The sequence below is a fragment of the Mchenga conophoros genome, linkage group LG19 (genome assembly GCF_057382185.1).
Source record: "Mchenga conophoros isolate Kocher_MC1m ecotype Shallow Benthic linkage group LG19, M_conophoros_male_GT1.1, whole genome shotgun sequence".
NCBI classification, from domain to species: domain Eukaryota; kingdom Metazoa; phylum Chordata; class Actinopteri; order Cichliformes; family Cichlidae; genus Mchenga; species Mchenga conophoros.
The window spans coordinates 29,007,553-29,033,831 of NC_140544.1; the positions used below are offsets into that span (position 1 = coordinate 29,007,553).

Below are 26,279 nucleotides of genomic sequence, written 5' to 3' on the forward strand. Positions count from 1 at the left end.
CAATAACATTAAACAGAAGGCCGTGGCTTTTAAATCAAAATCAAAGCCTATTTTTAGACAGCTTCTGTTTTCACATAGCGAGCTAGGAACAGAGACACTAATGGTGCTAGCCATCCACTTATCTCACAGTCGCCCGAGAACAAAGCTGAATCTTTAATGGCGAACGGTTTATACAAAGCAGGACATTCAGTTCACTCAAAGAACAGAACACATCGCCCAACTATCTGTCTTCTGTGAAAAGTTAACCCTAAAACACTAATGTTGGGTGATTTTCATAAATCTCACTTAGTGGTTGTGTCTTTTTGTTTATTTCTCCCACAGTCGTCAGTGATGCAGGGAGACCGTGTCTTCACTGGACAAGGCTCACATGTTACAGGAATGGTTCCAAGCTTTGTTATTCATTTGATTAGATTTTTTTACCCATCATCCATTTCCTAATTTATCACTAATGTTAGTGCGTTTTTATGAGCTCTCCCCAGTGATACTTCTTTCACTTTATGAGATGTTGTATAGGAGACATACGAGAAAAGTACCTCAATTTGTCATGTACTGTTGTACTTGAATATATTTTTATGACAAGTATGTTTTATTGTATATATTATATCGGGTACAAAAACCTCCCAAAAACCCCAACAACTACCAGGTGTTAGTGACAGTGTCTAAAGTGTGAGTACAGGTTTTAATTAGTGAGCAAATCCTCTCCTTCACTGAAATACGCTGATTTGTTCCAAAATTTCTCCAATGCAACTGAGCCTCACACCAGTCAGTCTCACGAAGTTACCGACAAGACCTTACCTCGCATACAGCTTTCTAATCTGTGGATGAGCTGGTAGGATTTGCAGCGATCCAGCAGAGTTCGGATAGCTGGAAGTGGATCCAGGATGATAGTTTCAGGATGGGCATCAATGTAGTCCTTGAAACACAGATTTACAAACCTCTTAATTTTTACATTCAGAGAGCATTTACCATTATTATAAATGTTATTTTTCATGTATGTCCACACAGATGCAGTTCTCTGCATCATGACTAAACAGGTTTTGTATTGCTTACAGTAACATAACTATGGTCAAAGGCCATGACTTAAAAAGAAAATTGCCATTATTGGATATCTGAATCCAGATATCCTGGCTATGATTTCCCAAAACTTCTTATTCTGTGTAAATAAACCGACTTTTTGGAAAAATAACTGATGACTTACTAATGGAAATGTTTGTGGCTTTTATTTATTTATTTATTTTTTTAAACGTAACTAATGTGCTAAAAGGGCAACCATCTGCCACGACACACACACACACAGACACACACACACGAAATGTTAAACAAACATAATCACGTAGACAAATCCAAACACTGAGTTGAAGGGTCAACATGCCTCAATCTGTTTTTGTGTGTAAGCTAGAGAGAGCATGAGATGTATGCCAGCGGGTCTTTATAGGTTACATCACTGCATCTCTGCATGACCTGCTGTTAGATCAGCATGAGGCTGGCCATTTTACATAACTGCAGTCCCCTTCTCTTCTCTCGCCTTCCCGGCTTTCCTCCGACTCAGTCCTCACACCACCTCTCTGTTCTCGGCCGCTCTCCATCATCTCCACACTTGATTTTCGGCTACATGAATCCCTTTGCCAAGAGTTCATTCCGAGCGATTTCAAACTGAGTCACAAACGCTGTCAGGTGGAGCTGGCTGGCCTACACATTACACAAACAGCCCGCCTGCTCACATCGCAACTCCGCTGTCACACACATTTAACATGAAATTAAACACATCGTGCAATATTAAACATCAAGCACATGTACAGTGGAAATAAATGTCTATTTTTGAACAGAGTCTCAGCACACACACACACACACACACACACGCTATAGCACAAAGAATGTAAACCGACGCCTTTGCCTTGACATGGAGGACCCATCTGCAGGATTTGCCGGGATCTAACAGGCAACGCTAATCAAAGCCAGTCGACCTGTTATGTAAGTAAAATATGCTGCCACGGAAAAAATAAATAATAAATAAATAAATCCAAACTAATCTTCCAGGAGTTCAGAGGAATACTCTGTGATAGGGACAGTCACTTGCTGAATTCTGCATCTCAGAAGAAGAAATGCAGTTAAACAGAGACAAGAGGGGGAGTTGAGAAAGAGATCAACGCTTTTTAGCAGGTGCTGGAGAGGAAAAGAGCCAGACGTATGTCAGCGTGGGTGTAAGAGAGGGCTGTTCGCATTTCAGAGCAGATCCGTTTCCAGAGAAGAATAAATGGGTTTGTCTTTGGGAATATGGTCAGAAGAGCATCTAATCTGTCCTGCTGATTGTAAGCCATGTCTGTGATGCCACAGTTGTCAAACCTGAAGCGATACATTATTTTTAGCATTTGTATTAGCCACAACTACAACCAGATGGGTGCGATTTACCACATCAGTTCAGCTTACATAAGATGTCAAGTACAGAGAAGCCCGGAAGACCTAAATTACGACTGTAGCGATCTACACCCATTTGTCAGCGAGGTAAACGAAAAAAAGAAAATCTACAACAGATAAAAGCGCCTGGTAATTAGCTACAAATGCCATTTTATCTTCGCAGTTTAGTTGGAGAACGCAAATGATATTTGTCCAAGGTTTACTGCGAACACGGCTCGCACCTAGGGCCACTGAATCACCAGAGTGCATCTCAGGACGACATTTTGTTTTCATAAAGAGCTATTTTAGAGATGACGGTTTATTCTCTCCACGACACAACCGGGTTATTTATGATCACAGCTGTGTAACATTAGAATTACGCCAACACATATATTTCCAGTGGAAATGTAATCACAGATGACAGTTGTGTTCAGGTAAACACGCAGAACAAAAGAGGAGAAGACTCAGCCACAAGACTTGGCTGCTGATTTACCCGCTGATATTAAAGTCAACCACTAACTACAGTGGTAAAGTTTGAGTACTGACTAAAAGGAAGAAAATACTGTAATAAAACACAAAACACACACACTTCCTCTGAACTGAAAAAAACCCTACAAAGATGTTATCGATGCTTACAGGATGACATTTCTTTGTAATTCGTACAGCCAACTGAGAGGAGACCTTTAGCTTGAAGATCAACTGGCTGACTGAATAAACATTAAGGCAACGCAAAAAATACAGAAAAATTCCCGTCTCAATCTAAACGACTCATTCGAATGTGCACAGTTCAATTTTATTTAGTAAATAATGATATGAACACTACTAAGCATAGGGTATGCATTAAGATGAATGATGATTAAGAGGGCTGCCAGACGGCTACAGCTAACAGTAGTGGTAAATCAAAGTGACAAAATCTCTAAGCTTTAGCAAAAGGATGAATTATATATTTAAATAAATAAAAAGCCTTCAGAGAACTTATGAAAGGGTCACCAATTATCCACAGGGAGCCACAATATTTTTGTTATGTTTGGGGGAAAACCTAATAATAATTTTAAAACCATCCAACACTGGACATACTTGGCGTGACTCCTAATTCGGAGCAAGCTAATGGCTAATCTATTATCTTAATAGGACAACATGATGTTGTCCTATTAATATGTTGCTGTCAACATATTAATGCTGTCAATGAGCACAACTTGAAGCAACATTCATTATTCTGCAAAAACTTGAAAATTGCAATAATATTATAAAGTGAGTGTCGAATTTTTGTATAAACCTGCAGATATGCTTTTTAGCTCTGCAGAATGGCTTACATTTGGAGTCAGTCTCAAGTGGCCACTGTATGAGCTACAGTTTTAGTTTTCTTTCTGAGCCCTTGAGGGTTTCAGCTTGATGAAAACCAGCCACATTTTGCTCAGGACATGGTATTAGGCAGCTAAGAAGTTTTTGCTTTGATTGAACTTTTAAAGACAAAGGAGCAAATCCATGCCTTGCTTCTGGAAATTGACAAGATGTGAAAATGTAAGTCAAAAATTGCACTGGTTTGCACATCCACAGGAATCTAGAGCGCTTTTTATCATACGTAACTCACTAAATAACAAGTCTATATGTACACTGTCAAGCATCAAATGCAGGCCTGTGCTAATATCGACCAGGTTCTGCAGGATGTCAGCGATTGCTCCACTCTCACATCCTGTTTGCCCTTCTTAATTGAGCAGTCAGGGACATGGTGACAGAATTGCGTGACTCTGATCACGATTACAGCTCCTGAGTCACTAAGAGAGAGACGGAGGCATAGTGCAAGATAGTTTAATAAAATTAATTTTCACACCATCTGTACCACTGCCAGATTAATGAATGCATACACAGAGAAGAACAGCATGTTTCTAAAGTAGGTTTTCAGCTCCAAATTTGATGCGTTGAACATGAGATTTTTCTTAGTTCAGGAAGAACAAAAAAAAGTTTCAGAGATAACATTAAGGATTTATGAGTGACCACGTGCTCAAATATAGCTGCTAATGCATGTATGTTCCTGTGATCTGCCTGGCTGATTCTTTGAACACATTACCTGATTCCTTGAACTGGGTCATTTACAATCGTAAATGTAAAACTCGGTCACCCATAAATGTTTATTGCCGGTACTAGGGCTGCAGTCAAAGCCAATCAGTCAAAGCCAATCAGTCAAAGCCAATCAGTGTCGCAAGACTTTTCTGCATTTGCGACATTAAAAAAAAAAAAAAAAAAAAAAAAAAAGCTTTTTAAAGACCAGTTAATCTCAATATTGAATGTAGGCTGCATAACCTGTGAAATTCTGTGTCAAATATTTTGAGTAACAAATTATTTTTTGGTTATTTAACAGCCAAAATAGAACAATAAATATTAATATTAGCCATGCAATTGCTTCAATAATAGCTTCATCTAGATATGGATCTATGAAATCAAGACAAAGAATAAGTATTAAACAATTTTACAACTTAGATTGGACCTGTTTGATATTTAATAAAACATAAAATTGATGGATGAATAAGAAGTTGGAGTATTTGTTATCCATCTATTAGTAGAGATTATTCATTATGGCACCTACACTATTACCATTCCCAAGGTTAAGGATGAACTTAGACGGTTTCCCACACATACAGTGTATTCATTTTTCTTAATGTGTGTGTGTGTGTGTGTGTGTGTGTGTGTGTGTGTGTGTGTGTGTATCTATTTTCTTTAGATTGTTGTGTGTCCAAATGAACAGGCCAAAAGTGTGAATAGCATTCTCTAGGCCTTGTCCTCTCCTAAATTTTGGTTTTTCTATTTGTGAATACATGGGGAGGAGGGAGGGATAAGCAGGAAGACAGACCGATGCATACCTGTACTCTTTGTACCAACAGTACAGCCTGTGAATCATTCTGGTCAGCCTCAAGGATAAGGTCAGTCAGTTTGTGGATGATGACATCCAGGGGTCCATGGTCCTCTAGAGGCTGGCTGAGGTCCAGCTGAAGACAGAAGTGTAAAACAGGTCAAAGATTATTGTGCAGTCTGGGATGTATTAGCCATTTTTGAAATGGATATCCATCAGCAACCATATACACACACACACACACACACACACACACACACACACACACACACACACACACACACACACAAAAAAAAAACATTTTATCTTTATAAAACTCAGGTGTTAATATTAAAAAGTCACAACTGCTTTGAAAAATCTGTGACTTACTAACGCAATATTATAGATTCTTGGCCCATTAGATTTTAGTCAGGGTTTTAAGTGCTATGGGTGTGGGGGTTATTTTTGTGTCTCTGGCTGCGGAGAAAGGAAGTGTAAAACCAACACTACAGCAGTTACAAATAAGCACTTTCACACCTGCAGTATGCCAGGTCAACATCAAGTCAATCCTGCAATTTGTTGAGTTCTTAAGTCACGGCGTCCCGCATTTCCTGCAAAATCTGCAAAGACCTACTGCTAGTAAATAAGTCATAGGATTTCTGCCTGACCTTTTGGGTTCCTTTTGTTTAACCCACCATTTATTCACATCAGTTACTTCTTGCATACACGCTAAACAGAAAATCTACATATTCATGTACTTGTAGATGCATCGCTTCAGGTATGAAGTGGTACTGGTAAAGACACATAGTTGCAATTAATGTACTCATGAATCAGAATAATGGCTGTAGTGAACTAGCCTGTTATTCAAAATCACTCCTACCATATAGAACAATAGGGGGGGAAAAAGAAGAGTATACAAAGTAAACAGTGGGTAGATTTTGTTTCATCCTGAAAAACACATTCTTTTATGCTTAACTGCTTCCCTCTTACAAGGATGATGAATTATTTTTAAGAAAACAGTGGCTACATTTGGAAAGTCATTAATCTGTCACTTTAAGGCTTATTTACACTCCTAATCTCCTAATAGAAGACAGAAATCTCTCTTAAATCTGTAAGTTCTGGTCTAGGAAACACATTTTATTTTCTGACTTTTTGGTTATAAAAACATCATAATGACTGATTTTACATAGTGTTCTACCTCTTTATTTACAGCTTTAAATGTGGATTAGCAAGAGTTTGGTTTTTTTTGCTTTGAATTACACCCGGATTTATTTCTGGCATCATCTTTGAAAACTCCAGCCTCCTTCTGGCTAGACCTCGAGTCTCATTGAGCATATTCGACAGCCTCTGAGAAAAAGCCAAATTAGCATTTGTTTGAAGTTTAACGGTGTTGAAAAGGGCTGTCTGCTGAGACCAAGTAGCTAACAAGTAGACAAAACAAGGCACCAAGTTTGATAAAGCATATGCAGGTTAGCACATGCATGTAGCAACATCACAAGCGACAGAGGAGAGATGCTAGAATTTAGCAACCAGTGTCGAGTGAACATGAACATGATGAAATTATTACCACAACGGGGCTGTCGCTGTGTTTAGACTGTTATGACAGAGTTTGGTCTATGTGAGATAACTACTTTTAAAGTTATGACAGTTAGTTTGGTGTCATGATTGCAGTTTTCAGTTAGTTTTTAAAGAGGTCCTTTTGATGTGTGACGTGAAGACAGGGCAGGAAAAATAACTCCAGAAAAGGGGTCTAGATCAGTGAAGACATGCTTTGATACACATTAATCATTAGAAAACGCTGGTTAGACACCAGCAATGTGTTTTCTAACACATGTAATAAAAATCTGGCAGTCTTAAATATCTGAGGCAGTAGTTCCCAAACTTTTTTTGCTGGGCCCCTCTTTGTTTTACAAGAAAAATGTTCCCCCCCCCCCCGCTCCCACGCACGCCCCAATACATCCTCCAACCACACACGCCCATATTTTGCTCCATTGCGGTTTATTTCACACCTCAAACATTTAGTAAACAATTAAATAAATACAAGTAATCTGTAATAAATTACAGTAGTAAGAAAGTAAACTACTAACTCTTTTACGCTACGTCTGCACCTACACGGGTATTTTTGAAAACGCAGCCGTTTCGTCCACACGTAAACGGCGTTTCAAATCACCGAAAACAGATTTTTTAAAACTCCTTTTCTGCGTTTACGTGTGGACGAGGAATACAGAGTTCGTCACGCAACGTCAAAGGTATGTGTCTTTTTTCACGTCAGCTGTGCGCCACGTTATTGTTTACATGAGAGGAATTGCAGAATGGCAGATAGAGACAAAATACTGTTAATCTGACTATCTTCGGGTTTTACACGCAGTTACTGTCCCTCCATTTACAAAGGCAGAGGCGTCACGGTGTCATTATTTTACATGTAGCTGTTTTTTTCCTGTGTAATAATATTCAACATATCAATACATTTTTCAAAAAATGCCTCTCTGTGCAAAATGGGTTCAAAAACATAAACAGCTGTGGGATACTGTTTGTCCGTGATTTGAACCGGGGGATTAAATCGTGGCAGGATCAGCCTGATATTATTTGTATCCCACTGTAACTTTACTGTATAAAGAGCTAACATCTCCAACATGTCAGGAGTAGTTAGTAGTTGGTCATTACAACAAGTGTTTGTGAACTAAAAATCAAGAATGTGGGATACTGTTTGTCCGTGATTTGAAGAGCCCAGCGCTGCTCCCAATGAAGGGAAAACCAGTTCTGCAGGGGAGACCTACCTCCGCACTTGTGCAGGTGAAGCCAAAGAAAAGATATGCTTCATCATATTTTCTAGTCTTTGGCTTGGAAGGAAGTTGGTTTGGAAACATATTCAGCGATGCTTCATCTCCTGCTTTGCGTCTGTGGAGGCGCCCCGTGCTAGCAGTGTCCAAGCATTATTTTTTTTTCCCTTTTCATACCGAACCCCCCCCCCCCTGCAATGGCCCTGCGCCACCCCTAGGGGGCGGGCCCCACACTTTGGGAAGGTCTGATCTGAGGTAACCCCTTACACATTTAACTTTGCACATTATCAGTTCTTGAATGTGCAAAATATGGTACTGGGGGGAAAAAATCGTATAAGGTACAGTGCTAACAAGCACGATTAGCTCATTAGCTAATCAGCTAATGGGCTAATCGGACAAACTCAGACAAAAGACAATGCAGCCACACCTTTCCAAACAAGCTAGAGGTGGGCAGATCCCCAATATCCTTGTGCAATCCATACATTATGCAAACTGAGAGTGAATACACCTTAGTCACACAGGTGTGGATCAATACAAGAACTGTATAACTGTACAGAGTTTCAGTTGGTTTAGGATAGGCCACTTCCAGAGCCAACATCTTCTGGTTAATGATTGTTAGAGATGTGATGGTTAGTTACTAACTTGAGTACTTTTGGTCGAACTCTGGTAAATCAGTTGTACAGGAGTGGTATATTGGTTTAGATAGTGTTCTTTACAAAGAGCATTTTGCACAGAGGAAAATGCAATCATACTATAACAATCATAGCATAAGTATGCATGTATGTAACCGAGGAGACCAAGCTTGATGAAACTTTGGATAAACATTGTATAGGCCATATAGATGTTGAAACTCAATGCCCTAGGCAAATATTTAATTAAAATCCCACAATAGTATACATTTTATAGGTCAATTTAGCAACAAATGGGATGTCAGACTAGACTAATGTATTACAATATAACATCATACTACACATGAATGCATGTTTGTATATTCCTTAGCATAGAGTGGGAGTTTGTTAGTATGGCAAATATTTGAATTTCAGTGTGGTGTGAAATACTTTCATATTTGTAGCATGAACAATGAATACTAGACACCATGCAGGCTGCAGAAAATATTCCACCATGCAAAGAAATGTCACGACATGCTGCTTTTCAAGTTGAGCTGAATTTCTTTAAGAGCTCATTTTCCTATATCAACATGGCATTTCTTCCTCTGGCCATCTTAATACTGTTGGATTTCATTGTAATGAACTGAACATTCCTGCCTGTAGAAACACGCCCTTCAGTTCACACCCTTCAGCAACATGTTAACATGAACTGATTCTTGAAAAGTGAATCTGCATCTGTGTTGTTTGTAACTACATGAACTGAAGGCTTAATATGTACCAACATAGTTGAAACTGTACAGAACATGATCGCATATGTAACTTTACTGTTACCATATTAAATTAAGGAGAGCAGAACCTCTGATTTTGGTAAACTTTCAGTTTTGTTTTAAGCTCGAGATGTTAAACATATTATTAACACAGGAGTACATAATCTTACAATCATCATATCACCCACCCCAAGTCAAGAGATCTCTGGAAACCTCTGAGAGCAAAAGCTTTCTGATAAATATTGCTGGTACAGTTTTTACATACAAGTGTCTAGTGGATTCAAAAGTCACTCAACCAGTTTCATGAAGTGAAATGCAATGGAAACAGGAAGGCAATCGATCATATTATGTAACAACTTCTACAGCATTTGTAATAAAAAAGGTTTCAAAAACAAACACTGCTTTATTGAATTATTGTTGCGCCTATCCAGCAGGTTTATCAGGAATCGTGTGGTCATAGGACACATAGACACTGTGGTGCAAGCATATGGCAGATGTATAAAACACATAAACATGCTGCCATGACCTGACCAATGCTGTGTTAGCAAGTCATACTCATAAAATGTGTTGTCACCTGTGGTCAAACAACTACTGAGTCTTTAACACTAGCTGCTGTGAGCAGCAGTGATGACAGGGCTACGCCAGTGGCAAGAGCCACCTTTTTTTTCTTTTTTCTCTACCTAGCAGTGTGACAGGGCCTGCCTGATGGGGATTTGTCTCTACTGAGGCACTGCTTTTAATCTTCTGCTTATATGACACACAGAGGGCCCATCCACAGCCTGGCCCTGCCACAAAAACAGGACTCTAGATTGTGGGGTCATCACCCATTGGCAAAGACACATCACACAGGATGAAGCTCTCTCTCCTCCCTGTGCACTGACAGAATGACCCTGCTTTAGAGCTTATCCCAGAACCCAGCAGTAAAGTCACTGATGTCCTTCTAAATGCTAAAAGCAGAAATGTCAGCTGATGGTTTTCAAAGTCCCTCTGGGACTGAGAGGTAGCAGTGGGCCGTAGTGGTGACGGACAGCGGAGAAAAAAGGCTGGGTCCTGGAGGGAGAGGGTAGGTCAGGGCTAACATATTTTCAGCTTTGATGTAGCTCTGCTGTGGGGCCAGTCTCTCCCCTATGGGAAACTAACATTCATGATCTTAAGCAAACAGCAAAGACAAAGCTTGTGGAGTGCTTTGCTCATCAGTAAGTACACTGCACACAAATTATAAGGACCACAGTCATTATTTGGCGATGCCTCTGCTTAGTCTCATTCTAGTTCAGCTGCATCACACCTGACTTTTGCTTTGTTGTCAGGCAAACCCAAAGAGTATGTGCAGAGAACAGACAGACATGTGATAAATCATTTATTCTGTATGCCATGTTGCAATGATGGCACGCTAGGGTGAGTGTGCAACAAAGAAAAAAAACAAAAAAAAAACATGCATGCACAAGTCTAAGACAAACTGTGGCTGCCAGACATATCTCACATCAGCAAAAGATTAACACAAAAGGAGAGTCTCCAAATTCTCCACATAAAAACTGTATGGAAGGTCAAACTGGGAGCTAATTAGGCTAATGGCTCTCTCCTCAGCAGTTTACAGAGAGAAGACTTATCCCTGCTGAATTGATTGTGCAATCTAAGCTTTTGAGGAACTGCCTTTCATCACACGATCAACATAAATGCTTTGGTAAGTAAAGGTTACCCAGCATTAGACAGGTCTGATTTTACTGCTTTTGTAGGTAGCTTACAAAAACTTTAAGTAACTTCCTTAAAAGGCGGACCAAGTCATGCAGGATGAAAATGAACAAACTGCCAAGATGTTTTCAGGTGAGATGAAGAAATAAAGCATCAGCATAATTGTACCAAGCCCACTGACAAGAGCTGATAAGATAAAGGAGGTACTGCACAGTCCATTGTATTCAGACCATTGACTAAATCATTCGTCAACCACCCCTGAACTCCCACTACACTGCACACATGTCACATAAAAACTGGGGGAAGAGATAAAGTAGCATGCCGGAAATTACCTTTAAATTTTTGAAGCACTAAGGATAATAAAAACAGCGACTTGATAAGTTTCTCTGGGCAGCCAACTCAAAAATTGGCTCATCATTTGAGATTCCTTTTCCTGAGAGAGAATACTGGCTTTCAGGAGAACAACCCTGGTGAGTTAATCTCATCATACCCATGATATACACAACCTAATGTAGGGATCATGGGGAAACTGGCTCTTGTAGACTCAGTGCTAAAGGGTCAGTATTGATGAGCTTCAAAAACGTGCACAGGGGAGGTAATGGAAAGATGAGAGGGATGAGGGGTACAGCAAAGGTAAGCCTTGGTAGAGCCTAGAGGAGAAATCATTAAAGTCTGACAATGGAATCTTTTTCACTTTCGTCAGTCCTGACGCATATACATACAGAAGGGTTTCCCACACTGAAAACAGAAATATAAAATTAAGTCCCTTGGGCGGCCAGATTTAGCAAAGATCTGTTCACACGAGGTGACGTCATAACCACTTTCAACCTCTTGGGGAATACAACCTCTCGGGAAGTGCACCTCGTTAACTCTGTCACTTCAACTTTGGAGCTTTTTTCTACACAACAACAAAACAAGACAAAAAACAACTGGTCTGTAAAACAAATCACAGTGGGGCTGTGATTTACCCATTTACTATTGGTGGGGACCTGAACTTAAAGATTTTTCGCTTCTTTTGTCCAACAAACTATCCAAAAGCCATACATACACAAGTCTGATATAACAAAAGACGAAGAAAAAAAAGTTTCTACTTGAGAAGCTGTTGGGTGGTTTCATTAAAACACTTCTGATTGATCAAAGTCGTACATACAGCACATAGAAAACAAGCAATTTATTGTGCATTAAGGCTGTAAACCGACAATGAATCAACAGGTTTTTATGCCAAAAGGATTCATTTAGCCTTGGATTTTCAGGGTTGACTTGATAGCACAAGGGCCAGCCTGTCTGTCAGACCACATGGAACAAGGTTAGCCGATTACACTGGCTGACAAAAAAAATAAATAAAAATCTGCACCAAGCAGCAAGAGAAGGTTAAATTGACTTGACATCCACAAAAATAGCAAAAGTTGTATGCTTTCTTAAAAGCTTAAAACAGTGACCAAACAATAATAATAATAATAATCTTCCCACTACTGTAATTTTCTAAGTCTCTAAACCAATTAAAACTTCAAGACTAATTTGTTTACCTGCTTTCCGTCTCCCTGTGTCCTCTCCAGAAAGACTAGGTTTAACGCGGACCTATGTTTTGACTTTCCCCATATATACACTATCCCAGTGGTCTAAACATCAGAAAACATATCATAGATTAGAAAATAAGAGTCCCCAGGCTCCAAATTCACTAGTGCAATAGGAAACTAAATCTTTGTACAACAAGGCCAAAGTAGGACAACGGATACTGTTATCTTTGTTTCTGATGTGGCCACGACACTGCAGGCACTGACAGGAACGGACACAGCGCGGCCACCCAAATCATTGGTGTGCATTCAAAAACACTTCTGGCTCTGTTAGTAAACTGAACTGTCTCGACTGGCAGTGACAGCCCAGCTAAAACTAACAAGTTTATGCTGATTTATAGAAGTCAGGAGAAAAAAAACAAAAAACAAACAAACCCCACAACAGTGAAAAGCAGGTAGTTGTAGATGAACTAGTAACAGAGAAGATAGCAGCACCGTTCCAAGCCCTGGGTACATCCTAACTTTGGGCCTGTGAGGATCTGCGGTCTCCCAGGAGGGGCTGAATGCATAGTGGGAAACAAAGCCCTGCTTACTTTGGGACTATTCCCAGGACAAGACTCTTTCTGGGTGTGCTGATATTGTCAGCACAGCGAGAGGAAAAAAATAACCTCAAAGTGAAGGAGAAAAAAAAACCCAAAACCCAATCCCACAAGATAAAAAGAAACAAAGTAAAAGGCTGAGAGAAAGGCAGGATAATTTCCTCTTTAATTTCAGAGAGCACTCTAAGTGACAGATACTGTTGTGCACAGAGCTCCCAGTACTTCGTGACAATTGTTACTATGCTGCTGAATGGCCTGTGCTTACTTACACTCTATAGTATGCTGGGCAAGAGCCGTTAATGACAGCAGCTTTTCCTTCCCTGAGGTCCGTATTTACTGGGACATAGCTCAGCACTCAGAGGTAAATTATTACTATAGGCAGACTAGTATTTATTTTGGTACACCAACAGCTCCCACTGAAAAGAGCTGTATCTTCTTCTATTTATGCAATTTTATATCATAAAAGTATTTCTGCTGATATGACTTTTAACTGAGGATCTGAATACTTCAACCCTCCACACACACTCACAACATGAGAAGCTGCTCGCCCAAATAGACTCTTGTGACAAACAAGTTGAATTGAGGTCAGGTGTTGAAATATCAAGTTGGGATGACTTTCATCACAGCTTAACAAGGAACATGGGCTGTTGTGATATACTGTGACCAATGACGCTACATACAAAAAAAGCAAGACTGTGAAAAAACTACATCCTGTCTGTAGGAGGTTATGCACTTAGTAATTGGCCAAAGAAATATATCAAATGTAAAGTGTTGTAGGTGGATTGACTTTCAGGCATCAAATATGAATAGCAGAGATTCAAAAGTATCACAGCACAAACAAACAAACAAACACATGACCAAAGAAGTAAAAAACACACAAAATCAAACTGTGTGCTCTTCTTACCTGAACAACTTCTATTCCTCTTTTCCTGAAAAAAAGGACAAAATAAGACTTTTTATTTTGTAGAAGATATAAGATGAAAATGCTCAGAAACAGACATTGCTGTTTATTTAAGGACCTAAACGCTAAAGGCGTGTTATATAAAAGTATATCATGTAGTGTAGGTGAAGATGCCTTTGTTGTCTTTGAGTCGTACAGACGTAGGCTCAAACATTCAGAGCAGAAGACTGATAGGAAGTGAAAAGCAGAATTAAAAATAAATAAATAAAACAAAACACGCGTACGCTCGCTCACGTGCACACATACACAGCTAAATGATGTAAGATTGGTCTGATTTTAAATAATTATTTTTCCATTTGTGTTACACCATGTAAGACATGTTTCTCAATCATTTGTCCGCACTTGTCTTGCTTTCATAACAGTGGTTCCTCCAACTGTGGGGTGCTGACCGAATACTAAGTTCTAAGGGAAACTAAACAAACAAGAGTGTGCTGACGTCATCACACCAAACTTTACTTAGCTAAAATTCAACTAAATCCACTTTTTTTTTTTTATTGGTAATTATACAAATAAAAAGATTAAAATTGGTAGAACACGTGGTGTGAATTTTGAATAGGTTTTTGAGAACCACTACCTTTTAATCTAACACAAATCTTTATGTAAATTCACATCAAAGGAGTTCCCCTCCATAAGAGGAATTAAACAGAAACTCATATCTCTCCAATAGTTTAACTTCATGAACAGTAAGATGCCTGAACCAGGGACACATAAGCCTTCTGCATCTGAAGATAGGAAATAAATGAAACATTATCTTAATTTAGCCACAAAATTTATCTGCAAGTAAGATTATTATGATGGAAATACTAAATCCCACCCACAGACCTGGAGAAACTGCAGTTTCTACCTTTTGGGAACAGCACAGAAATACTAGACTTTGGGTAGAAATAAAAAAACAAAAAACAATAGGACACAGCAGTATTTAAATATATATGCATAAATTTAAATGTGAGATGGCTTATCTCTTTTGAGAGAGGAGCATTACTAAACTGGCACCACACATTTAAACCTGCTGGGTGTATGCCGGTCCTAACACCTGCACTGAGAGGAAAACCTCAGCCCAAACAGAAAGCAGAAGAGAGGGCAATCCTGGTTCAGCTGGCTCGGCGAAACCCTACTAGGTCAATACAGAAAGTTAGCCAAAGAGTTTCTACACAGCAAAGCATAACAGGAAAAACTCCAACGCTTAATGCAGCGACTCCTAGTTGGGGGAATTCACAAAGAGAACACCACCAGCCTAACACTACATCCAATTCATCCTTTCCAAGCAAGCAGTTTTTGAGGTTGCAGTCCCATGGTAACAGCAGTGCAACCATTCACCGCTTCACAACAATGTGGATATTTAATACTGCAGCTGGTGCGTTTCATGCGACGTGAATGAGGTCTTTAGTTTCGTGAGATATGGAGATCCTCTGCTCTGCTATATTGTTACACGGTCAACACAGTGAAAGGGAAACCTTTCTCTCTCACACACACATACACAACCACTTTGATACAGGCACACTGTACATCTATAAACCTGGAAGTTTAGCATTTAAGGCACATCGTGTGGCATTAACAGTTACCAAGTTGACAAAGGGTGTAAATGAGATGGTGACCATAAAGTAAATAACATTTTATGCATAGCTAATTAACCATACAGAAAAGTATTTTGAGCATTTAAAAAAAATTATTTTTAAAAAGTACCAATTATTATCCAAGGGAAAACGTAGGCCATGAGGATATTCAAGATTTGTCTGTTAATATTTTACTCCGTGGGGCTTTACTTAGGTGGATCAGCCAGCTATACTTTGAGGTATTTATTTATTTTAACCCTTATCTGTTTAAAACCTAGATTAAATGAATTACTCTCGATTTTGAAAATTCAGAAATTGATGTTCTGCTCCAACGACTCTGTGAGCTAAACGGCATGAAGAACATTCTGGAGAGGCAGCTGATTTTTGCTATTCAAAAAATACAAAGCTTCTTTCGACTACTCCCTTACTCACATGGGATCACCACAGCAGATGGATTCACAAATTTGATTTGGCAGACTTTTAGACTAGAGGCCCTTCCTCTCTTCTCCTCTTGCTCTTGAATTGGAGACCTTTTACCTTTTAAATATACATGTTATTAATTATTAGTTTATTTATCTTTTTCTGCTCATTCCAGGTTTATATACAAGTCTTCCAACAATTTCAGTAAACTCCTTGCATTTGTTATTATTAGTATATTGTAGTATAATGTAGATGAGAGTTGTGGTGAAACTGAAGAATGAGAAAATAATATTTTCAGATAATCTAATGAAAATCAGGGTTGCTGCTTTTTAAAGCATCAGGCATGTGTGCCAACTGAAAAGATGCCTCTCAACTGCTGTGCAAGCTGACATGCGGACATAAACTCAACTAGCTCTGACCAGCAGGAACCCCAAAGTCCAGATGCAAGAGACAGGACAGACTCTTCAATTATGCACACACAATGTCAGCTGCTTACCACATGATGACAGGGGAAATTCTGTCCAGTCACTGTTTAAAAGTAACACTGACACATGGTTTATCTTTCATAATAATAAATGATGCAGGGAAACGGATACATTTAAACCATCAAGTAAAAATTGCACTTCATGAAATTAAGCACAAAGGGTCACTAAATGAATTTAATACTACATAAAGTCTCTTTAATTTGGAACAGACTTCCTCAGACGCACAACACCAGGTCCAGATAAAGTTTAAAATTGCCACATCCTGTACCTCTTTTCAAAAGTCGCGGCTTTTTAGAAAACATACATGCAAGGTGGTAGGGTGTTCTTAGTGCCATCCTTCCTTTCCTCATAACATTTGTTTTCTATGCTACATGACTGGAGTAGGAAAAGGAGAACTTGAAGAAAAGTTTCCCTGACTAACAGGGAGAAGTAGTCATGTGTGAACATATACAAGCCACATTCACTTTGTGGCTCATTTGCAGTTATCTGCTGTGCCATTTGTTGCAGTTTTCAAAGGCTATGCGTCACAAAGACCAATTCTTAATGCTGAGCCAGAGCTCTTCGTGTCAAACATATCGAACAAACCTATATCCAGCTCATAGGGAAGAAGGTGGTGAGCAGGATGCAGGGAGGAGGGGAGGTATGCTCGGAGCTTTATGTAGAGATTAAAAATGTTTCGTGGATTACAGTGTGGTAATCTGTGCTGACTCAATCAGGTTGCTTTATGAGGCAACACACTGTTGGAAAAGGTGAAAATCCTTCTGGAACATATCAACATATCTGATGTACTGAGGCACATGTGTGCAAAATCACAGGACCGGAGATTACATTGTTTTGTCCAGCCTCTCTCAGATTTTCAAGACATGTTACTATGTGATAACTAGCCCTCATACAGTGCAAGTAGGTAAGGTCACATCGAGCCAAATACTTATACTGGAAACTAGTATGATACCTACTAAAACAAAAAACGGCACAGTGAACCAGCTAGAGCTTCTCTCTCTCACCCTTTCATATTGCTATGCGAGATTCAACAGTTGCTCGGATTTTTTTTTATTGCAAATATTCAAAGGTAACAAATTGTGTCTGCTTGATTAACGACACCCATCTCTTGTCTGAAGTGTCTGGGGAGTTGCACACACTGAAAAAGACACCTACAGGAAAGTGAAAGTGAGAGTAGAAGACAGAAACTAATAAAAGCACAGAGTTTTGTCTTTTTCCCCCTTTTTTTTTGACCTCACTTTAAATGTATTTGCTCATTTATTACTAAATTTTTTTGTTTACAAAGTTAGGAAACAACGTCTAAGTCAGGGCTCATATTAGTGGAAAAATCTCAAGTCCATTAGCACTTGTATCCGAATGGTACCCAAAACCGATACTGTACTTCAGTATCTGTACTGAAAACGTCAGACTGCTGCATCACCAGCAGCTAGGCAGCTGTTGCAATGAGACTATAAAGCGGCTGTCTCGCCCTAATGCCCTTTGACAATCTGATATACTGTACAGCACCTATCGTAAAACAGCAAGGACGAGCTCACATCTGCTAAGAAAATATAGGCCCTTCAGCTTGTGTAACACTTGACTCAGCTGGATAAGAGACACAACAAAATAGTGTGCACACAGCACTCACATAGATGCGTCTGTCAAGGCTGGGGGAATCTGTGCAAATTCTTACACCAGCCTTGACTAAATTCATGTTAGGACGATGCATTTGGTAAGAACAGGTTTATTTTCTGTTGATAAACAGAGACAAAAGCCTCAGACTGAGCTAGCACTGTTCCATCTACATATGATAAAAAATGATATGGTGGTCAGAGTTGAACATCAAATGCTACTTTTTAGATACGTTAATAAGGAAGAGACTTTTTCTTTTAGACCACATTTAGCTGCTTTAAAGTTTAACGCTCTGAGCCAACTGACCTAATAATAAAACTGGTTTTGTCAGCTTATCCTGTTACACATTTACCATGCACCAACAAGCACTGTGCCAGGACATACACAAAACAGGCTTGTGCCTGATCCTTTGGGGAACCCATTTCTTCACAATACAACAGAAAAGGAGATTAGCAGTACGGCTTCAGGCCACATCAGCAACCTTAAATGCTTAGCATGCATGAGTAGGGATGTCACTCACTGACATTTGGTGAGCACGTTTGTGTGAAAAGTGCCGAAGGGCTTAAATCTGTGAGAAGAGTCCTCCTTGTCACAGAGCCTTAAGGGGAAGTTTCGATGAATTGTCACATAACTTGTTAACCATAGGGGCCAACTATGTGAATGCATGTAGTTTGACGGCTGTTCTTCAATCATTTCAACTGCACACAATAAACTGGAGTTAGTTAACGAACCTGCACAGATCAGCAAAGGCCTGGAAATTCAGTTTCTTCATCTTCTTCTCGCTGAGCCAGTAGCCGACTCTCCGGCCTTTCAGGAAAGTCTGCATTTCCACTGTGCCCCTGGTCCTTTTTTTTGCAGGTAAATGGTGCAACTAATGACTCAACCTGGACAGACGAGAACAGACCCCCCCCACACACACACACACACGTTAGTGTCACAACAGCCAACCAGGGAGCAATCTGGGGAATAATTAAGTTCACTGCTCGGTTACTGATACGTTGCTCCAAAGCAATAAGTGACGTCTTCTACCAGTCTGTCTCTTGGATATTCACGGTCTTGTGGTTAGCATGATATAGTTTCCAAACGTAATATTACAGTGCATCTGGCTGAGCATCAGCGAATCCCACACACTGACCCTCTTTTGCTAACCCCAACTGCTAACGTTAGCTGGCTAGCTATGTAGTGACAATCTCCAGAGCTAACCGATGGCGTGCAATTAGGAAACGCAAGCTAGCTTCCTAGCTTTACAGGCTGAACACAGTCGTAATACGTGCCCATAAGAAATGAGTGAATTGTTAGCGGAAACAGCTCCTGGTTACCTAAAAATAAGGCAACTCCCTCAACTAGATAAAGCTGACATCGGGAGGCTATAGAGAGCTAACTAACCTGGCAGTTTTAGCACAGTTCCCCTTGAATTTGCGTCCTCTTCAGAAACTAGCTCGCGTAGTTTGCCATTCTCAGCCCGTTCGCTGGAGAAGGAGTAACAAGCACGATGACAGGCACCGCTGGGCTCACGTTGAGATGTTGCTGGTGTTTTCTCTCTCAGTCTCTGAACTGGACTGCCCGCACACACCCAGGATCCAGGAGACTGATGCCGCCTTCACGACCCCCTCGGAAAACACCACCCCTGCCTGACTGACTGTCGAATCACAGCGCGTCTTGCTTTCACGCGCCTTCCTGCTTCCACTGATGATTATCTTTCCTGTTATGATATAGAATAATCGAGTCATTGTTTATCTATAAAATGTAACAAGATAATTAACGAAAAGACGTCCCTTAACTATATATATATATATATTATCGTCATATTTTCCCATTTCAAACCCCTCAAATGTTAATTCATGATTTGAATAATTAGAACAAGTTCTGTTGATTTGCCTTTCTAATAATAAATGACGAGATGCGTTAATACTTATTTCGTCCCTCCACATTCATAATCTCTTCCAGTTTTTGACCCGTAACAGACAAGAGAAGCATGTCACACTAGCGCCATCCGTTGGAAAACTATCGAAACGTCCAACATGTTTTCCCCATGCTTAAACCCCATGCTGGCGGGGCGATCGTGGCTCAAGAGTTGGGAGTTCGCCTTGTAATCGGAAGGTTGCCGGTTCGAGCCCCGGCTCGGACAGTCTCGGTCGTTGTGTCCTTGGGCAAGACACTTCACCCGTTGCCTACTGGTGGTGGTCAGAGGCGCCAGTGTCCAGCCTCGCCTCTGTCAGTGCGCCCCAAGGTGGCTGTGGCTACCATCACCAATGGGTGGATGACTGGTTGTGTAAAGCGCTTTGGGGTCCTTAGGGACTAGTAAAGCGCTATAAATACAGGCCATTTACCATTTAAACTGAAAAGGCATCTAATTAAAAGTCAGCGATTGGGGGTTTCCACCCAAGTGGCACAAAAACAACCAACAACAAAAGGTTATTAATCAGAATTTGTGGAATGCCACAGCCAGTGTTATAAAATGAGAAAAGTAATATGAAGATTAGAGGGAGTGCAAGAGAGAGACAGGAAGGAAACAACGGTGTCTGCAGGTGTTAACCACAACAAACAGTTGCTGCTGTTTAAATTTATTTTTAATATCACACACTTTTATGATTTTACTGAAGTTTTATTGTGATGACTACTGGGTACAATATCTAGCACTGAGGACAGAAACATTTGGCCTTTGTGCCTAAAGGGATTTTTTTTGCTGCTTATGCTTTCATCAAGTCTTTTTTGGAGTACTGTGAAGTCCTGCACGTGGTGATCCAAAGGTTAAAACTCCAGCTATAGGCTTTCAGTTAGTAAAAAGGTAGCACATTAACACTCATGTTTTGGCTTAATTGCACTTGCTATATACCAGGTGTTGTTCATTATGTTATTCACAATTTTAAAATGTTATTCATTATGGATTCAACTCTATATTCAACTCTATATTTCGCCTGGAAACAATTTCCCCCAGTCCCAATTTTTCTGTTATTTCATCGATGCTCTGGATTTGTTTGCCATCCCAAATTAGATACTGTTCAGCCTATCGCTTGAATAGCCACACATGCAGGGGTTTGGATTTTATTTTGTTTTAAATCCATCCATTAAATCCATTTAAATCCACGCATCCAACCTGTCCAGAATCTAATTGAATACAATTCTTAATTCTACGAGGTTTTCAAAAACTAAACTATTTCAAAAATACACAACGGACGCTGCTCAAGTGGCTGGAAGGAGGACAGACCACAGACTAAACCATAAAAAAGGGTAGGGTATATTATATTCTTTAAACTTACAGAGAGCTCTATTATTTTCTTGCTCCCTCGCCTCTCCTTCTTTGGGACCAGCACTGTTCATTTCCATTGTTTCCACTGGAGTGGAGAGTTTTTTTGTTTTCCTTTTATGATAATTCACACCACTCACCAATTTACAACTTGTTTCTATTTTGAGAAATATACGCCAGCTGTTATAGAAATATGACCATTGCCTATGTCTACAGACAAAACTTAAGGCAATTCGTCTATTTACATATTGGGCGAATTAACACTTAAACATCTTCTCCTGATATGCCCTTTTAAAGCCTTTGTGATGCTAGATCCAAACAAATATATATATATATGTAAAAAAGAAAATAAACAGATAAAAATCAGTCGTACTTGTTTGTGCAACAGCCATTAATTCGTAAACCCCAAAACGGAAATAGACCCGAAACGGAATCTATTTTATTATTAGGTGCCACTTATAATAGCTAACGTTTAATTTTTTTGATAAAGGATGAACTAATGTTTCCTAAATCAGCTCTGTTTTATTATTAAAGATAGATTACCGCTTGTAAGATGAGTAAAATATCTTTGGATGGTGTTTTTGTTCTATATATGTTACTATTATTTTTGCTTATTGCGTTGTAATGTGTTTATTTTTATTTAAAAGTACTTTAAAATATATATATAATAATAAATAAAACACTACTAGATTTTTAAGGGAACCACTGAAAATGAAAGTGCAGTAGAGTTTAATTTTTTTTTAATTCGTTTTTTAAAATTTTATTTATTTATTTATTTTTAAACAATAGCAGGTCGTGAATAGGTATCTTGCGTCACTTCCTCCACGTGGTCTCGGCCTAAACTCCCGCCAGGAACAGTCGTTTGTCAACAGTGTGGCGGTACCGCAGCTGCTGCTCAGTCTTCGGTGTTTCATTGTTTACGTTGGAGTCATCTTTACCCTCACTTCCCAGGATGGCAGCGAACAAGGGCGACTCGGATATTGATGATATTCTTACCAGCGAAGAAGAGCTCGAGAAGGCTTTGTGTGTGCTGGCTGGGAGCGACCCAGACAACTGCTCTTACTCCAAGGTAGGAGAAGCTTCCTGCACAGCAGCCCTGCAGCCTGTGTGTCGCCCATTGTACGCCTAGTAGCCTTTTCCAAATGCTGCATTGTAGTGTGGTCTGTGCATTGTAAGCGTTTTGTTTTTCTTTGTGTTAAATGTTGCAATCTGCACCGCTGAGTTTCTGTGTGGTTCTCGTCACCGATGTTTATGAGAAGCACGGTGGAAGTATTGTTATGTTAAAGCACATTTTCTCTTTGTTACGGATGTCAAATCAGTAATATTTTGTGAATTGATGCTGTGTGTTGATGCCACGTGTGTTGTTGCTCTGCAGGGTTATGTGAAGAGACAGGCGGTGTTTGCCTGCAACACTTGCACTCCAAATGATGCAGAGCCTGCTGGGGTTTGTCTGGCCTGCGCCAATAAATGCCATGATGGACACGACATCTTTGAACTGTATACCAAAAGGTAGAAATCCTTCTATGTTGACTGAGTAGACTGAGCATTCAGCTTTTGGCCCACAGTTTTCTAATATTTCTATTTTTCTTGCAGAAATTTTCGCTGTGATTGTGGAAACAGAAAGTTTGGGGGCTTCCATTGCCAGCTAAATCCTGTGAGACGCTTTGAATCTCTTGTCTCCCAGATGTGTTTGCCACGTGTGCGATACGTTCCAGTTGTTTCAATTGTTCATTCCCCCTCTTTCTTTTTAGGTTAAAGAAGAGGAAAATATTAGAAATCGCTACAATCACAACTTCAGTGGGTTCTACTGCACGTGTCACCGGCCGTACCCAGACACCGATGACCAGGTCCGTCTTTTTTTTTGTTGTTGTTGTTCACCCTAAACCCTGCTGCTTGTTTCTCTGTCATCTGTGGCTATATATAAATAAATCTGTTTAACAGGATGAAGACGAGATGATTCAGTGCGTCATCTGTGAGGATTGGTTACACAGCAGGGTAAGCTTGAGAGGATTTTTGATCTGCATGTTATCATTTCTGTGAGTCCTCTGCTCTTTTATTTATTTATTTTTGGCCTTAAATAGCACTTAGGCTGCCCTGTGGTTGAACCCGAGGAGCTTCAAGAGATGGTATGTGAGGCCTGCATGAACAAGGCTCCTTTCTTGTGGACGTATGCTGCCCACATCGCAGGTAACAAATTTTTTTGACTGTAACTAACTAGGCAGACATTTAGCAGCAAAATTCAGATAATCATTAATTCATCTTTTCCATTTAGTTCCGCCTGTGATCCAAGTGGGTGATGCCGAAGAGGAAGTAGAGGTCGACATTGAGGGGGAAGACCGTGAGGCTGGTCAAAGAAAGGATGAGGAACCGTCCTCTAGTGATGAGCGCACAGAACCAGAGGTGAGAAACGGTTCTGCTGTTTGCATGGATTCTGGGATAGTGGAGAACTAAAAATGGCTTTGTGCAAGTTAAAATGAGGGCAGAACATTACTTTACTTTTGACTTATTTATAATCAAACAATGGCATTTGAATTCAGATCTATGTTTACATGTTTATTCTTTTAGTTGTGTTCTCATAATGCATAAATTACATTATAAAAAACAAAACAAAAAATAATTTAAGTTGAAAGGAATCCATAATATATCTTGCTGTGTTTACCACTTGCTTTGCTTTGTTACTCTCCTATTTATGTTCTGGAGTATATTTTACCTTTGTCTATTTTGTGACCTCATTTGGAGCAACACTGTCCAACTTTTCTGAATGCCAGTGCGCCACTAGGTGGGGCTGGAGAGTAATGAGCAGACTATGAGCCAGACAGCAGGCACCAGCTCCTGTTATCGTGCTTTCCTCTCCTCTGGGGTAATTAGAGGAGAAATGACCCATGAGGCACAGCTTCCTCTGCTCTGTAGATGACTTTGGCCGGGCTTCACAGGCTAGCTTACTGTAAACTGGCGATTTTCATCGCCCAACCGTCTTACCGCGTCACTCGCAGTGAGACTTCCCCAGGATGCGTCTGCATTCCTGCATGAGTGGAGATGTTTCACCAAGCCCAGGTGTGCCTGTGCCTCTTGTATAATACAGTCACTCACCCCATCTCATTTGTGTCGTAGGAAGCTGTAAACAGGAGTTCCCCTGGCAAACGAACTCACGAGGAAATGACAGGCAGCCCTGCGATGGCTACAACGAAAATTGTGGAGTGCAAGCTGAAGGAGCTGCAGGCCCGCGGGCTAGAGAGGCTGAGACGGGGAGCGGTGTTCTGGCCTTACAGCTGGCGCGCTGAGCTTTGCACCTGCACGAGCTGCAAGGTGAGACAGAATTTCTAGCTCCAAGATTGTAATGTAGACTCACAAAAGCCAGAATGCTGCAAGTTATCCCTGTTTCTGAATGCCTGTCCCCTGTGTGCTGCATTTCCTCAGAGGGCCTATGTTGCTGCTGAGGTGCAGTTTCTCTTGGATCAGTCTGACACTATTCTGGCCTATGAGAAGAGAGGCTTGCATGAGCCCTTCGGGCAGCACCCACTGATGGCGCTAATGAACTCGATGGACCGTGTACAGCAGCTGGAGGTCATTTACGGTGAGGATAGGGAGGGAAGCCACGGGGTCAGTTGTCCTGCGTAAAGTGAAATTCAAAGCACTGGCGCATTGATGCGGCGGACTAATTAATCTTGTGTTCTTCCCTCAGGTTTCAACGAGCTGACGACCTCAATCAGTGAATTTTTAGAGCAGTGTGCCTCTGAAGGAAAGGTGAGAAGTGGATGTCTATGTGAGTCACATCTTCTTTCTTCTGCTCAAATCTCAGACCTAACACTTCTGTGTCTACATCAGACAGTCACAGTCGAAGCTGTACATCAACTCTTTGAGGAGCTGCAGGCCAGAAAAAGACGCAGAACCAGCGACGGAAATCAGTAACAAGGTGTCCACTCTGCTGCCACCGTACGCCATGTTCACGGGCTGTCTGGACTGAATGTGTCACCCTCCTCTTGAATAAACCGTTTTGCTGCAATCAATGTGATGTTTGAAGTTGGGGGTAAAAAAAAAAAGTTTTAGTTTCAAGTTTTTACTTTATTATATGAAGGTTTGAGGTTCGTGTCATAACTGGGTTATGATGATGCCTCAACTTTAAAGATTGTGATTAAAGTTTACCTCACATAAATATTGCACACTATTACATTTGTGAACATACAGAGTTTGTTGAATGAACATGATTATTGTGTGAAAGTATGTAAGTTTGGCTGAATTTGATGCCATAATCCTTGCACTGCTAAGACAAACTGGTCTGTAAATGTCATGTGAAAGACTCACTGTGATGAAAATACTGACTAACGCTCAAAATAAAAGTACTAGAAATCTGCTGTAAGGTAAACTAAAACTTGAACAAGAGCATGCATTGGAGCTTTTTATTTTATATTATAAAACCAGATCTACTTTCTGATGGTTATTTCCTGCAAATTATGGAAAGAGTTTCAGGGATAAACCCCCCCCCACCTTTCAAGAAACTTTTAATGTTTTTATTTAAAAAAAAGAAAAGAAAAGCTGAGAGCAATTTAAGTAGATAATGGACACAGAAGCACTGTAAGCATGCTGTTTTTTAAACTTTGGTAGGTTATAGAGCAGATGCACCTTTTCATATTATGTCAGACTTCTATTTTTTAACTTAAATATGTTTGCTTGTCTGTTTTGACCATGCCAGTGGTTTGCACTGTTGTCACACAGTGAGAAGGTTCTGGGTCAGCTGGCGCCTTTTTGTGTTCTCCCTGCCGTGTGTGGGTTCTGTGTCATTCGTCTGGCTTTCTCTACAGTCCAAAAAGCTTCTTAGGTTACCTG

At 40.2% G+C, this 26,279-nt stretch overlaps 2 protein-coding genes across 3 annotated transcripts in view; one reads left to right on the forward strand and one right to left on the reverse strand.

Annotated features, from left to right (window-relative positions):
• LOC146552534 (inositol-tetrakisphosphate 1-kinase-like) overlaps positions 1 to 19,820 on the reverse strand; it is a 32,867-nt gene extending 13,047 nt beyond the window's left edge. The window contains exons 1-5 of the mRNA XM_085256469.1: positions 19,595 to 19,820; positions 18,940 to 19,092; positions 14,083 to 14,107; positions 5,253 to 5,378; positions 796 to 913 (exon numbers count right to left, since the gene is read on the reverse strand). Of these exons, the coding sequence (XP_085112595.1) occupies positions 796 to 913; positions 5,253 to 5,378; positions 14,083 to 14,107; positions 18,940 to 19,034 (364 nt within the window). The 5' untranslated portion in view covers positions 19,035 to 19,092; positions 19,595 to 19,820. The remainder of the gene's footprint in view (positions 1 to 795; positions 914 to 5,252; positions 5,379 to 14,082; positions 14,108 to 18,939; positions 19,093 to 19,594) is intronic.
• Positions 19,821 to 21,309: 1,489 nt separating this feature from the next.
• Positions 21,310 to 25,882, forward strand: LOC146552535 (putative E3 ubiquitin-protein ligase UBR7). Of its 2 annotated transcripts, XM_085256946.1 has the most exons (12): positions 21,310 to 21,439; positions 22,407 to 22,524; positions 22,831 to 22,964; positions 23,049 to 23,109; positions 23,207 to 23,302; positions 23,397 to 23,450; positions 23,537 to 23,642; positions 23,728 to 23,855; positions 24,567 to 24,761; positions 24,873 to 25,029; positions 25,138 to 25,199; positions 25,281 to 25,882. In XM_085256946.1, exons 2-12 carry the CDS (start codon positions 22,408 to 22,410, stop codon positions 25,362 to 25,364), a joined length of 1,194 nt encoding a protein of 397 aa, XP_085113072.1. In that variant the 5' UTR covers positions 21,310 to 21,439; position 22,407; the 3' UTR covers positions 25,365 to 25,882. The 2 variants fall into 2 exon arrangements, with proteins under 2 accessions (XP_085113072.1, XP_085113073.1); XM_085256947.1 differs by lacking the exon at positions 21,310 to 21,439 and having other exon boundaries at positions 22,276 to 22,524.
• Positions 25,883 to 26,279: the final 397 nt, after the last annotated feature.

Bases quoted from the DNA above. Each gene is read 5' to 3' on its own strand.
- LOC146552535 (XM_085256946.1), top strand. From the start codon at position 22,408: ATGGCAGCGAACAAGGGCGACTCGGATATTGATGATATTCTTACCAGC. The intron at 23,643-23,727 runs GTAACAAATTTT...TTTTCCATTTAG, and splicing joins GTATGCTGCCCACATCGCAG to TTCCGCCTGTGATCCAAGTG. The intron at 25,030-25,137 runs GTGAGGATAGGG...TTCTTCCCTCAG, and splicing joins GCAGCTGGAGGTCATTTACG to GTTTCAACGAGCTGACGACC.